The following is a 16,273-nucleotide window of genomic DNA, read 5'->3' on the forward strand; positions in this document are numbered from 1 at the left end:
CAGTGAAACTCTTCCTAACAGAACGAGGTGAACATGTAAACATAGCTGCCACCTACATCAACACAAATTACTGAAATTAGACCTAGGTGGACATGAATATCTCCTCTAGTATACCATCTAATTTAGTCTTAAAGGTCTAAATGCAGTTTTCTAACCTTGTTTAGCACAGCAGTGTGTTAACAGGAGGGATATTGTGCAATTTGACAACCCTTGGCCTTTTCCTAACGCAGGAACACTCGGAGAACAAGCCGTACCTCAGACCAATCAATAGCAATTATCTCCAATTCTCTGTCATTAAGGTCGGCCTGACTGTTATATCAATGGCTGCATAGAGAGTTCACCATAGCAACAAGCTGAGGTAAGTCATCATTCTGTGTGTGTGTGTGTGTGTATGTTGTTTATAAAGGTGGAAATATATAACAGAAGCTGAAACAGAGTGACCCTGACCAAACCATGTCACCACCCCCACCAACCACCTGCTGCTCATGTTATAATGAAGAGTAAGTTCAGGATTTTTCTAAATATTTGTCTGTGATTGCTGTAAAAAAGCAAATAAGGGTGCTGTTCGTGCAGTAAGTTATGTAGCAGCCGAGCGAGGTGTGAATGAGATAGTGATAATGAGTGATTTTGATCATTTGATCCACTGGCAAACAAATCTACAAAAACCACAAATAGAGTAAACAAAATAGTGTAAAAAAAAGAGAGCTGGTTTGCTTGCAACGTTCTAATTCTTCCTTATCCTCGGGCTTTTCTTAAAATAAACAAACAAACCAACAAGCACAAAGTGTCATATGCCTCCATCTTTCCACGCTCTCTCCCTGAGCTCTTTACAGCCTCTAATCTCCAGGAAAAACAGTATTTGAGGCTTTTTGGATTCATCAGGACAGATTAGTAGATGACTACTGCTGGCTAAGTCTTTATCTATCATTATTCCCAAATCAGTATCTGGATGAGTACCTTCACAGTCTGATGGCTCAGTGCTGCCCTCCTCCTGGTCTGATAGTCGGGTAAATTTGTGTCGTCGACCCAGTGACAGGTGAGTCTGCTGGGGCTGCTGCTCACCGATGTTTGCTGCTGCGGTGCGGAAATTCTGTGAACGAGACACGGACATCTCAAACTGCCTCAGGATCTCATCTTCGCTGTCTGACGAGCTGGAGGCATCGTCGTCGTCGTCACCGTAGCTGTTCACTGGAGGGAGGTAAAGACAGGGAAACAGAGGGACTCACAAATGGGAAAAGCTGGGAGAGTTCAGGAGAGGAGGAGAGGAAATCCAGATGAAAGGAAAACATTTGAAAAGACACTGACAAAACTAAAGGAGAAACTTCTTGGACAGACTATCCTACAGACCCTACGGACACCAACAGAACTAAGAAGGTCAAGAGCCTCCAGTTTGGTGTACACGCCAGTTAAGACTTTAAAGTCTAATTACTCTGTTACTCTGTCATATGCCTGTAACTAGAATTTAATTGCACTTGACTGTACGGCTATTGTTGTCTGTGTGTTTGTCAAAAACACAAAAGGTTTTTTGTGAAAGAACAATTAACTACCACCTACCAACCAACATGTTAAAACCATTCAGTGTTGCGGAGGAGGAAAATAATTCCTCTACGAGAGGTAAATAAGCGAGATCACATTTAAAGCTGTGCTCAGCCTCAGTTTGTTCAAAATAACGACGCGTATTAGCATTAGTGGGGTTGAGGGTCACTCCACTACCTTTATAATTTCACCATAACTAGATAGCAACAGCTGAATGAGTGACGCGGCAGTGGAGCAATCAGCCCCCTCTTCTCTAAAGTGCAGGTCACCGTACCTGCCTGAGCAATTGCCATGGTTACATACAGAACAAAAACAAGGCTGTACACGCTGTGTGGGCGAGCAAGGCTGATTGGTCTGTTAACTTCTCTCTTCTTTCAGGCTTTTACAGTGAAGCAATGCGACTCAGTGGTTATACTGGCTGAAACACATGGTTATTTCAGATCAACTCAGGAGCTTGTCTGCTAGAAACATAAAACCTGGGATAATTCTGACTAACAGAATAGTTTTAATAGGTTTTTAACTGCATCTGAAGGGAGATGCTCGTGTGTGTGGATAGCCACTATGATTTTGACATTTATGCAGAATAAAATGTTTTCTTCAAATTTCTGTTTTAAACTGAAAAACTTTTTTCTTTCCATTTTTATTCATTATACACAATCCTCTTAACAAAGACAAATGTTATCTCTTTTAAAGGTTGTGCACAATTGTTCTTGTGGGAAGCTTGAATATTCAAAGACATATAAACATATAAATACTGAGCAAAATTTAAAAGAAGAAATATTTTGGTAACAAAAAAGCAACCTTTCAGAGAGGTCTGGTCCAAACTTAAGGCTAAAGCCCAATGCTTCACAGCCTAAGCCACACCTACTACTTGTTTTGCTGTACTTGGTGCTGCATATTAAACAGCATGAAATTATGTAGTTAGGTGTGAAATATTACTCAAAATGAAATAATACAAAGATTTTAATCTGCAGGGACCTCCATTTAAGGGAAATTCTGGACTAAAACTGTCAAGTTTCCAGTGTTGATGTGTTTACAGTCCTGTTGTTTTCAGTCCTTAATTCTAGTTTTTGTCTGATTTCTTTAAAATAGCAAAGAACAGTGTTAAATTATGCTGTGACCAGGTCACCATGAGTGAGCCTGCTATGGCAACAGAGACTTGGGTGTTCTTGTAAGCAGTGTGCGTACAGGAATCCTCTGAGTGACAAAAACCACCAACATGGTGCTGAAATCTTCCTCATCATTAATGATGATGCCTGGAAAGATCATAGCTGATAATGGTAAATGAAGGAAAATACAACATGCTAGCTCAAGTGTTGTGCTGGTTTTAAGCTTGCCTGTTTGAGTTCAACAGCTATCCAAATGTATTAAAACAGGGCAGGACTGTAAGTATCATTACTGTAGTATTTATAGCCTTACTTGTTGTTCTATTCATTAGATCTGTATTTAATATTTTCTTTTTTAGTTATATATTTATAGGTCACGTCATTATTTTCTCTCTTTCTTTTTTCAAAGCAATTTTTGTGTTTCTATTTCTTATTTATGTCTTACTACGTTTACTATTCTTTTTCTATTTATAAAGAACTGATGTATTAATTTTACATAATTCAACATGTTTATTTTTATTTTTTTACATTCAGCTATGCACATGTCGCTGTATTTATTTATCTCCAAAGGTTGATTCTGTTCATCTGGACGCAGCGTTTTCAGGAGAGACGTTTCGTCATTCATCCAGGTGACTTCTTCGGTCTCAGCTGACTGCAGGTTTCCCCAACCTTATAAACAATCTTATATTTTTTATGTTAAATTTATACATTTGTTTATTTGTGTCTGAGTGTTCATAAGGTAAGAAACACTAGCCTGACCTCAAAGCCATTGTTTGTTATTTACAAAAGGCTAGGTGAAGAATTAGCATGTGTAGTTGATAAGAATTATTTGCTTATGTCTGATTCACCCAGAAAAAACGAATTCTGCTTTTGACTGCGATCAGGACTACCCAGCTAATTCACATACAGACAGAACAACAAAGAAATTACATAAAAGGAAAAAAAAAAAAAGACATAACAGAAAAGTAAAAATCACGAAATAGCCACAATAATAGTTTCTGTAAGGAAAAGACATTTTAATTCAATGCTCTTCTCATTTCCATTTTTTGGTTAATTTATTTATTTCTGTATAAAAGTATTTATTTATACATTTATTCAGTTATAATAAAAACATTTTTCGTCCCACACAGAAAACACAGCAGCTATCACACTGCCAGATGCTGGTTAAGCTACTAGGAATACAAAATATAAAACACAATGTTTTAAATAAATTTGTTTATTACTTAATTCCTTCAATGTGATTCAGTTTTTTACTCTGTAAAATATGATAAAGAAACTCTCTTTAATTAACAGGACATTCACTGTTACTGTACTTGTCACTTCTCAACAACATACATAACTCAAGCCTATTAGCCCTCAGTATTAGAATAATGAATATAGGTCAAATTAACCTTAAACTTTTAACCTTGTGCTAAGCCTGAGACTAGAGTTTAAGTTAAACCTGTTTCCACACACAGTTTGACTGAACCTGAGTTTTCAAACAGCTCCTACCTCATCCAGTGACACTCCACAGACGTTCAGCTGAATCTTATGAAGAGACTATAAACAGGATATGCTGTTTGTTCAGGAAACTAGCTGGAAATAGCAGAGGCTCCACCTGTTACAGGTGAAAAACTAACAAGCCAATGTTTGCTCACAGTTTGACTCACTGTCTCCACCATCCTACTGTAGCAAATGTGAACATGCCCTTCTTTCATTTCTGCTTCCTTAACAAGAGCAAATATGGGTTTACCTCTGCTGACCACTTGTTCAATTTGCTCTTAATGCTAAGATGATTCAGAGGCTCTCAACCAGATCCGAGCTGGTTTGAAGGATTTACCCTCTTCAGGAAGCTCTCAGCAGGTCTTTTATAATTTCTGTCAGCATTAATACAAATTAAATAATTACATTCATCAATATTCAATTTAAGAATTAGGCAAAGGAAAGAAATTGTTACTACTGAAGAAAAACTCTACGCAAGAAATTCCGGAATCATCTTGTTTTCTTCCACGTATAAATTTGAGGGTTGCTAATGGCTGGAATTTATCCCAGCCGTCATAGAGCGAAAGGCACAGAGCACCTTGCATGGACAGGTCACCAGTCTGTTGCAGGGCCCACGGGCGTGGCTGCCAACCCCACACCTGCATCCCATCCCAGGCGATCACCAGGTGGACTATTTAATCCTGCCGTACCTGCTGCTCCACGCCAGTCCGTAGTCGCCTCTCAGCGGTAACGTACTCCTGCGGGAAAAGCCCTTTTTGACGAATTATCCATCGGAACTAACTCTGTTTTACCCTGTGTACTCAGATCACAACTCGGCGTTTTTGCGAGCCTCCTGCCTGTCCACCTGTCCGCCTGAGATTCGGAGCACTATCTCGACCTATCTAGCCGTCTCGACCCCTTTGGAGCTCCCCCCCCTCTGGTTCATTCAGCCCGGCTATCTCCGTAAGACGCATACTCCACCTTCCCTCGTATGCTGCCTTTTTTCCGCACCCCAGTAATCTGTTTCTCTTTTTGTTTTGCAGCTTCTCACAGCCCCGCTCTCGGCGTTCCCTGCGCGGTTCACCTCCCCAGTCCCTCGGTTTCTTCTGGTTTCACACGATTGTTTTTTCGGCTACCCTTACGGGACACCTTTAGTTATAATAAAATTTGCTTTCTTTATTCTCTCCTACCCTGGTGTGTGTGTTCTGCTTCTGGGTCCAGCTTGCGCACGGAACTTCGGTTCATGACATAACCTTAAACCACTCTGGTGATTTAGTGATGTGTTGCTGAAGATAAAGGTTTGACCAGGAAGGTCGTGAACACTTCATGTGGCAATGAAAGATCAAAAGCAGCAGTCGGGAATGAAACCCAGCGGAATAACAAGAACAATGTGCCAAAGACCAGTGGGAATATGTTAGCTATTAATACACTGGGACTGGACACAGGTGAGGATGGGTCAGGTGCAATAAAACAGGTTTTTAAACAGGTAACTGGCACCATGTTAGCGTCTTCCCAGTTGATCAGGTCTAATAGATGTTTTCACAGCAGGAACTCTGGTGTGGTAGAGGCCTTTGTCAAAGTAGGAAAGGCACAGCTTTATTTAGCAGTAATGACAAATGTATTCCATCTTGACTAAAGTCTGCGTCATACAAATGTGAATTTCAAAAACATTAATCATTAATCAAATTACAAGCTTTGGAATTTATATAGTTTAGAAAATAAAGTAGGAGAAGTAGCACAGTTGTTAAAAAAAATCCCATCTACTTTATATTTCTAACCGAGTACACAGTATTTGATTTTGAAGTGTTGTCTTCAATGTAAACGTGGCTCAATGGTCATGTTTGCAAGACAGGTTATGGAACATTAAATAAAAGTTAACCTATGGTAACCTTTGCTCTGCGTGTTTGCACTGTTTGACAAGTGGGAGGAAGGAAAAAAGTTTAAGTGGGTGACAAAAATGGGAACAAAAGCTGCACCCTGAGTATCCTGCACTCTGTGTTTCTTTCTGAATTTCCTCGGAGGTGGACTTTTTCATAAAGCTTTCGCAGCGTTAAAATTTTTTAATCGTGAACAGCTTTGTAGCAGTATGCGGCTGAGTCACGCAACTCCCTCTCGCCCACAGAAATCACTGGACAAATACAAACTCTCCCACGTTCTCTCTCTGCTGCTGAACACTTTAATTGGGGTCAAACTGCAAACAGGAGACGTGTACTCTCTCTGAGATGTTTCTAGTTGAGACAAACCTTGAAGTGTGGCAGGACTCACTGGCTAGTAAAACTTAAAATTCAAACACCACAGTTTTGCTGCTTCTCAGTAAAATGTATCATTTTTGGAAGCTGTCCTGTGAATTTATGACAAAATATATATGTGATAATTATGGACCCTGGCTCTCCTACACGAGTAGGCATGTTACTGTCATTGAGTTGTCAGTCACTCACCGAGGCCCTGGCGGATTCCAGCCCGTCCTTTCTTGCGACGACCGTGTACCTCCAGGCAGGGAAGACCGCCGACACGTGAGAAACACAGTTTCTTGTTGATGAAGAGGAAGAGGACGGCCAACGCCACGATGAAGACACCCACCGCCGACAGGAAGCCGATGGCCTCTGGGGTGACTGGCAGGAGCAGGGAGAGGGAGAGGGGACACACAATGACACACTGATCAGACCACACAAACAGACAGCCTGGATACATGCGCACACGTGCACACACACACACATACATGCACGCAACAGTACGCATGGTACATGTGATACACACAGACAGACAGGTGAAACTTTAGTAGTTGAAATATCTTCAGTGCCTTGCTCAAGAGCAGAGTCAGTGTAAAAACAGTTTCACAGTTTTTTCCTATGCTTAACCAGCAAATCAAGAGCACTGTGAAGCTAGAACTGTAATGTTTGAGTTCAACATTTTTTCTTGTCATATTTTAAAGAAACCAGTTCTCGCATCATAGTCTGTGCTGGTCCATTCTATGCCAATTACAGGTCAAAGTTCATCGCTACAGTATGGTTGTGTCCAAAATCACTCACTAATTCCCTACTCCCTCTATAAGGACTTCTATGAGAAGGACCATGTAATAGTGAGCCCATTACCAGTAAGAAAAAACAGTAATATGATTTGAGTGATCTTTTTGGCATTTATTACATGTATGCTATTTTTGTGAAGTATTTTGGAATATTCCAAGTGCACTATATAATTTATATTCACTATAAGATGGGACAGCAAAACAATAAAAACAGTCTATGGTCCAGAGACTAGTGAGTGATTTCAAACACTGCCTGTGTTGAATGAATAGCAGGACAAAAGTGCTAGCATTAGCCTCACAGCTAGAATCTGGCTAAGAATATACAGTAAGTAAGCTAGTTAGCTGGCCATACTAACCACTGCAGCTTGCATGTGGTGGGGCAGGTGTGGATGACAAAAGCTACTGATTAACCTTCATTATGGTCTATGATGCTAATACACCTCTGAAAAGTATTTAAAACTTATAGCGTTAAAAAACAGAGTCAGTATAAAGAGGGAAAGAGTGGCAAGAATCACGATCCAGTCCTGATCACACACAACAACATATTGTTGTGTGTGATCAGGACTGCAGAGCTACAGTATAAGTCTGTATTTACTCGTTGTAGGAGGAATTTATAGAATGATTAACTGGAGAGACTTTGTTGAATCAATAAATATCCTAGATGCAACACAGCAAGCTCTCAGCAAATAAATACAACAAGCCCATCAATTTACCATCTGTGATGTGTGCATTAACACTTTATGTGCTGTATATTGCTAATCTATATACTGCCTGTACACTACTACACATACGTAGTGAGCCAGTTTCCCTTTCTTTATATTTTGTTTCCCAGCATCTGTATTTTTGAAAAACTTTTTTAAGCGGTCTTAAACAACAGTTCTCCAAAACTTCTTCTTTTATTTGCTGCAGTTCATTCACTTATTTCTTTCAAATTCTACCTGAACATTTTCAGTGAAAATATTTTGTTTGTTAAACCATTTAACACTGAGCTATGAATCATTTAAGTATAAAAAAGGCGCCTAGCTCAAGGGATTAGTGCTGTAAATAACAGGGAACTTAACACAGGACAAGCTTTAAATAGCATCTTTAGGCACTCTGATACCACCGTCCTGTTGCAAAAACGTGTCAGTTGTTCGCATTAATTTTTGCACCAACAAGATGAATCCCTGTGTGAATCCCTTGAGCAAGGTGAAGAGGAAAACAAGGAGAAAAGGTTGAGAAATGGACTAAAATTCAGTGGCAACAGGTTTCATGGAGAGATTAATCTAAATTTGAAATTTCTGGTTCAAATCATTATCAATATGCATAGATGAGTTCAGGACAGAGGTAGTGAGTGTTATGGTTTGGGGCTACATTTCAGCCAGTGGTCTTTGAGATCTTATTCAAATTGATTGAATCATGAATGCAGAAAGTATCATCATATTTTAATCCACCATGCAATCCCTTCTGAAAAGCATATGATTGTCAATGGCTTCATTTTTCAGCATAAGAATGTTCCCAAACACACTGCAATGCAGAAAAAGCATACCTGAGTATGGAAAGAAACCCAAAACATACACACACACAATTCTAAACACTATCAGTCATGGACTGGCCTCCCCAGAGAGCTTGGACCTCGACATTACTGAAGCAGCGTGAGAGATCAGCCTGGGGGAAATAACTTAACCCTCTCAGGCTCAAATTAACTTTTTGTTGCTAATGCACAACCAAGTCCTGCAGTGGTACTTCTGAGTACAAAAAACTCATAAAATATGTATGTGGGGTAATCAGGTTGTTAGTTTTTAACTGTTGCAAATCGGCAACGCCTGCCTCGAGAGGGTTAAAGAAATTAGAAGACATCTTGGCTAAGAGAGTTCAGACTGTTGAAGAATAAAGGTGATCATTAAATATTTGTTTTCATGCTTGTTTTCTGCTTTAGGTGCTCTATTTTCATGTTTGCACATGCCTCAATAAATTAGTGCACCTATTTTTCATTGTCATGTAAGAAAGTAGTGATGAAAGTTGGTCACAACTCAGAAACGGGTGACAAGACAGAGGCAAACTGAGGTAGACATGGGCAGAGATGAAGAGGAACGCGAGGGTGTACTACTCTGCTCTGCTCTCAATGAGGTGCCTTAGTCTCCTTTAGCACGATGAAAAGAAATGCAAAGGGATGAGGGACAAGGTGCCTTTTCCTGTTTCCACGGTAACGTTTCAGTGAGCAAAAATCAATGGAACCAAATGAACATGAGTACACATTCTACTGGGAGCTGACGCCAAAGAAAGCACTCGGCAGTGTAGGTGGTGAGGATTCAATACACCTTTTTTTAACTCTCCACCTTTTGTTTTTGCCTCTCTTTAACTTTCATTCATGAGAACCTAAACTCCCACGCTTTACAGACGTACCTGATGTACCTTCATCTACACCGTAGACTTCCACCCACATCGTGTGTTCCTACACGACGGCAAAATAATGAGCAACAACAGCAGATGGTTTCTGTTGAGAAGAGGTTTTGACTGCTTAAAAAGACTTTAATCCTTATTTACTTTCTTCCTATTTAGGATCTAGTTCCTAAGAAATTCTAATACTGTTATTGGGACTCATGAGCCTTTCCTTTCTTCTCGTTATAGAGAGAAGACATAAAACTAGAGCTCTATTGCTATATTTCAGAAATAAGAAACACTTATTCAAAACTTCACAGTTATTTTTAACTATTCAGTAAACAAGCATCACTGGAACAGAGCCTTTCTCAACAAAGCCATGCAGCTTAGTTCTTATTTATATAAAGACTGTAGTGTATCAGACACGTATTTTTTTCTCTATATCTTTTTGGTATTATGCTTTGATGCATTTTTAAGTCTAATGTAATCCGGGTTGTAGCACAACCCCAACTTGTGTACCTTTTCTGCTAGTTAGTTATCTTGCTAGACAAACTAATATTTTTAATTCATTTTATCATTTAACATTTATTCACGAAAAGCCTTCGGAACTATTTAGTGAAAAAGTTTATGAAAATTAAACTCCAGGAACATTCTTCAGTTTTCCCTAAGAAGCAATAAGAAATGCAAAGTAAGCAACTGAGTTAGAGAAGGTGACGTCACTATGGCAACTGTGGCTCTTTAGTTTTTATGTGCAAACAATGTTGTTGACAATAGCAGTGGCTGTTGTGAACCCAGATCTGCAGTCAGTAATAGGGAACATGAGACTAATCGTAACCCGTGTAACACGTTACTGTACTCACATTTTTCAGTAACGTGGCAATGTAGTGTGCTAAATTCAGTGATTACATTATAGGTACAGGTAAAGTTAAACAAACATGTTTTTTTTTTCTTCCTGCACATTTGCACTACAAGCAGCTAATTTAAATACATATTCAAGAAGACAACTGTGGAATGGTCTACGACTTATGAGGAATGGGTTGATGTATTTATTACTTGTATTTGTACTGCATGAAAGGACAAGAGCATGCTGGGGAAATGCAGTTGATGCCTTGACTGAATAATACTGCTAACACAACTTTTTTCTCACTGAAAGCATCTGCAAAGGCAGCATGCTAACACCTAAAAAACCCAGAGTGACGTTAAAGCTGAGTGCATGCTGACTCCAGTCCAGCAGCCAGAGCCTGAACACCAACAAATAACAAGAGCAGTGATGAACAGAGCGCAGCATTGTTTCTACAGTAGAACCACTCTCACTTTAAAGTTGTTTTGGGCCGATTTTCAACTTGTGTTCATATTGTAAAAACTAAAATGAAGCTTCTATACATGTGGATTTATGTTGTTGCATGGACACTGCGCATATAAAGGCTAATTTGGATCATTGGGCCCTGCTCTTAAAAACTGACACAGATTTGATACTATCAGTGAAGCTGGATTTAACAAATAAGTGCTTCAAGTTTCCGTTTTAAAAACATGTTTAACGCCATCTTCTGTCTGTGCGGAACATGACGTCATGTTGTTTGGTTGTTTGGTTGCAGCTAAAAGATTTTATTTTATGTTAGTCAGCTAGAGACTGAATCGATAACTCAAAAGAAAATAAGAAGACTAAAGCTAAAAGACTTTTGTGCTGTCCTGGCTTTAACGATGAGTTTTATGTTAAGAAATCGAGGACATACTGTCCACTTTCACTGTCTGTCTCTGCACTCATACAGGAAAATCCAGCTGTTAGCTGTAATGTTCGGGTATGTAAAGCACTTTATAAATGAGCACAGTGTGGAGGAGAGCCTGTTTGATCACCACACCAACAAGCTGGAGTCCAACACTCCAGCTTTTCCTCACCAGACCAGGTGTGCCAGCAATCAGCTGGCAAAGCAGATGTTCGAATGATGCGATCAGCACAATTTTATGCAATAAAATATTCACTTTTACCAATACAAGCAGTTTACAATATCACAGGTTACTAGATGCATATCACAAGAAAAACATAACTGCTTCTTATTGAAGACAAGTGAAAATGCATCGCATACATCGTGTTTTTCCTGCAGACATGCTGATGGGACGTTTGTGGTGTGGTGTAGTTGTGTATGTAGAAAACTGTTTGAAGTGGCTTGGGCAAAGAAAGAGAATTCATTGCATAAAATAGCGCTGATCACATCACCTGATTGCACTGCTCAGTACAGCCAGCCAAAATCAGAGTTTCTGACTCCAACTTGCCGGTCCGGGTGAAAAACCTGTAACCTGACTCAAACAGGCCTCCACACAGTCCTCATTTATGAAGTGCTTTACAAACCCAAACATTACGGCTCACAGGTGGATTTTCCTGTTTGAGTGCAGCTAGCCAACCAACTTTACTGAAAAAGAGACAGAGAGAAAGTGGACAGTACATCGTTGGTTTCCTAACATGAAATTCATAAACATTTTTCAATTTATTTCCTAAATCCTGCTCCTTAGACAGTGTTACATCTAGGTCAATTTTTGAGAGCAGGGCTCCATGATGTAACTGGAGCACAAACTGGGTGTCATCAGGACACTACAACATAGAGCGAACACCATCCCCACTGACACAGCGGCCAGGGAGGCAGAAGAACAGCGCATCAAGAAGACCCTTTACATTTGTCAAAGCTGGGACGGCACTTAAAGAACGCTCCAGCCGATCCAGGAGAAAAGGACAACTGCTGCCTAGTAATGCCTCAGTGATCCCGTATGTGTCAGGAGTATCAGAACAGTCGAGACACATTTTTTGTAAACACCGTGTCTCTGTGGCTTTTAAACGCCAAAACATGATGCGCCAAAAACTGGCCCACGCCCAAGGATCGGGTCCCCCGACACAAACAGAGTAACATACTGTACACTGTTAAGTGCAGGAGGATTTGCTATGATTTATACATTAGGGAAACCAAACAACCTCTGATGAAGCAGATGGTTCAACACAGAAGAGCTACCTCGTCAGGCCAGGACTCTGCAGTCTATTTACACCTACAGGCCAGTGGACACTCTTTCAATGATGAGGATGTACACATCCTGGACAGGGAGGAACGCTGGTTTGAGGGGAGAGTCAAGGAGGTTATTTACGTGATAAGGGAATCGAGTAAGGGCCCTAAACGTACATCTGTCACCATCTTAAAATGCTATAATTGCAGCCATTCCCCAACTCTCTGTGAATGGTACTCGTGGCCATTGATCAGTGGTCTTTGATCAATGGTATGTAATCAATGGGCTTTGATCAGTGGTTGTTGATCAATGGTCATGACAATTTGCATATTAATGATGAAGGAACTGACCTCACAGCCCATTGTTCACTCAGTGGTGCTAGTTTCAGTCATTGTGCACTCACTTGGATGAGTCACCAAATGTTTCTCGCTATATCCAGATGAACAGAATCAACCTTTTGGGAAGTAGCGCAACAACTACAGTTACTTTGTTGCAAAATGAGTAATTAAGTAAAGTAATGCAATTATTATTAAATAATACTAAAAATATGAATAATAATTTATTGTTTTGAGTGACAACCTTAACACTGATCATAACTATACAAATATATCACCAGCAGGTTGGAGCACCATTTCTCAGCTCAACTTAACATCATTAAAAGCACAATGTTCTGCCAGTAAATCCACAGCTGGATGTTGGTTCACGTAAACAACACTAGAGAAAGCCAAACCTTCTTTCACTTGGTTCCACTTGAACTGCACACTGCAGACATGACAATGTGGAGACGACATCTGCGTACCACCAGTGATGTTGTTTTGGTGTCCGTGCAGAGGATAACGCCTACTAAGAAAATGCCCACCACAGCCACAGCCTGTTCCCCAGCTGCTATCTCACAAGTAAGACTCAAGAATAACGAGCAAAATTACTGAACTTATCCTCCACGCTTGGAAACCATAAAAGGGAATTACGTATTAATTCTTGATTTGTGTTCAGAAGCAAATTGCTTAGTTTGTACAATGCAGGGCTTCACCACACGATTCTGTCTCTCAAGGTTGAGAGACGGAAGGATAAATATAGGGTTACTTCAGTGAAGTTGCCAACTGTAACCACTGTAACAAAGAAAAACAAAACTGTGCATTTTTTTCTTTTTCGAAGAAGAAATGCTGCTGTCACCAGTTCCTCACAGTCTCTGCAGACAGGCCACCAGCTTTCTACATGTTCAGCTTCTGTTCACTCCCACAGAGAGAGAAGTGTGCAAGTGTGCATGACAGATGCAGCACGGGAACACTCCTGCTCTGGCTATAACGCTGTCCAAATTTCACTTTGAAAGACATCACGCCACCTACTCACTTCTCCACTCACAGGCTTGTGACGACATCGACCGAGAGAGCGCACCTCACTGCATTATCGGTGTTACATTACTTTTAAACGGGAGAAGCTAACAGAGAGCTCCTCCTCATTTATTTATAATATACGATACATGTTATGGTAACTGAATTCTAATTCCTTTCAATGGAATTATACAAATATTGATTACCCCCGAAAAGTAACGAATTCCTAATAAATTAATTCCCAAGAGATGCAGAAGTGAACACAGTGTGACGGTAAATGTTTGGATGGTGTGTTCGGGTGTGGCTGTAAATTGGAGTTTCCCTCTCAGCTGCTCTGACAGTCAGACACTGAGCTCAGTGTTGGAAACTCAGAGCCTCCCACTGTCTACATGCAGATGGACAGGAAGAAACCCTTGGTCAAAGTCTGCCCTCACACCTGCCACACACACACACACACAGACACACACACACACACACACACAAGCGCACATGTATGCCACTCAACAAGGCAGAATTTCAAACATAAAAATACTTGCATGAGAAAATAATCTCTGTGAAAGATGATTTTCTTCATTGAACCGAGAGCTGAAAACAGTTTGTTGAACATGCAAACCTATAAAAGGCAAGACCACATTTTTTTTATTTATTTATTTTCTCACAAGCTGATCTTAGCGAGATATCAGATCCGAGTAATGAGATGGAGAAATCGAAAAATTCCCAATCGCTAATCTGCGGCAGACCTCTGTTGTGAAAGACTGTTTGTGCATCAGCGCATGCTAAATCTTTATCCGCTGATTAATATGCAGCTGCTGACTTTTCCAGCCTCGCCTTTGAAGTGAGTAGCTCCAGAGGAGAGAAGAGAGCACTTTGATCTGAGCGTTCGAAAAGAAAGTTAAAAAAAAAAGAAGTCACACAGCAGCAGCGGCAGCGAATGCCACGTTGCTACCACTCATTAACAGGGATATGAGTGGTCTTGAAGAGGAAAAACATGCTGCTTTGTAGTTTTTCCTTTCTTCTTCTTTTAGCCATGAATAAAGCATAAGGAGTACATGCTGTCTCTCTCAGTTCATTCTAAGGTCACTCATTAATGTGGGTAATTAGTTTCAAGACTTGTGGCCTCTTTGTGTGTCTCCTTATCCTCTGTCTACAGATTAATACTTTAACACACAGCTGAATGCTCTCTTCTCACTGTAATGAAGGCAGACGCCTGAGGAATACAGGATGATTATTTCTCTGTCTGGAATTGAGCAACACCATGCACAATCTAATGTTTTATTTCATTCAGTATCCCAGTAGGGCTACATTTATCATCATTTTTTCCCCTGCTTGTTCTTTTATTATTCTATACACACCACAAAACACCTCTAAAAGCAATGCTTTGTCCAGTCAATTTATTAAGCACAACTAGATACTGGATGGCTCAGTTCTTTGAATAAAGGTTGCTCAGTGGCACATACGCTAACTCACGTAACGTCTGGCTCACGGAAAGTGCTCAGTCGGCCTGAGAGCTGTGCAAAAAGTCCCTTTCCCTAGCAGACTGCCATTAGGAAACACCACACACACATACACAACAATTTATAAAAGAAAACAAAGTTGGAACTGAAATTTCATCACAAATTTTAAACTGTCTTGTGCACTACCTGTTCCTCAACAAAGTAATCACATTACATGTATATGAACATAGAGGGCGAGACACTGAACTGTGGTTCAACACCCTGACAAAAAGCAATCAGCCACCAGCACCAACCACGAGGAGCCTAAGAAACACAGAAACATCGGCACAGCATGTTTTCATTGTCAAACACACTGACCACAAGGTAAAGAGCACGTACGCACACACACACACACACACACACACCTGAAAATCATAGTTTCCTTGGAAACAGTCCATTGGCTCTATTATGGTATAATGAATGTGTTTTTTCCCACCCACATGTAAGAAGGTCTCATGTTACCATGGTGCCATCTGTCTGTCCTGATTGGCTGGGAGGACAAGAACATCTCGGGGTTGAGAGATGATGAAGAAAGAAAAACAAGTCAAAAGTGGTTTCATTTGGAGCGGAGCTCCAAGAAAGACAGTCAAACAGCCAGGGCTCTGGGTTCACTAGTCTATGAATATGCAGAACTGAGCCAGGTGCAAATGCTCTATTCATGCAACCCTGAGGTCCCAAACGTGGTTCCTGTGAACTCGAATGAGGAGACGGCACAAACACACTCACCATAAGGTATTGAGCAAATCTGAGCATTTTTAACTGCAAGAAGAAGGAGAATCATAAATTCCCCTCATTAATACTTTGTAGAGACAAAACTGATGAGCTAGAGCTTCACTGAAATATTCTGCCGTAGCTGTTTTGAGCTGAAGCAAACCTAAATGATGGTGATAACACCACCGAGCTTTACCCCTTTATGACATCTTCTTTTGATAAGAGAAATATTTTCAAGTAAAGCCAGTTTTTTTTAGTTAG

The 16,273-nt window shown here is 40.3% G+C and overlaps 1 protein-coding gene across 6 annotated transcripts in view; it reads right to left on the reverse strand.

Annotated features, from left to right (window-relative positions):
- syt16 (synaptotagmin XVI) overlaps positions 1-16,273 on the reverse strand; it is a 34,972-nt gene that overhangs the window by 12,554 nt on the left and 6,145 nt on the right. For 2 of the 6 annotated variants that reach the window (XM_040041855.1, XM_040041854.1), the window contains exons 2-3: positions 6,542-6,715; positions 958-1,188 (exon numbers count right to left, since the gene is read on the reverse strand). In XM_040041855.1, the coding sequence (XP_039897789.1) occupies positions 958-1,188; positions 6,542-6,715 (405 nt within the window). Of the gene's footprint in view, positions 1-957; positions 3,556-4,133; positions 4,734-6,541; positions 6,785-16,273 lie in introns of those variants that run through there. The other 4 variants (XM_040041853.1, XM_040041857.1, XM_040041856.1 and 1 more) reach the window with 4 other exon arrangements.

The sequence above is a fragment of the Simochromis diagramma genome, unplaced genomic scaffold (genome assembly GCF_900408965.1).
Source record: "Simochromis diagramma unplaced genomic scaffold, fSimDia1.1 OVJJ01000304.1, whole genome shotgun sequence".
Classification (NCBI taxonomy): Eukaryota; Metazoa; Chordata; class Actinopteri; order Cichliformes; family Cichlidae; genus Simochromis; species Simochromis diagramma.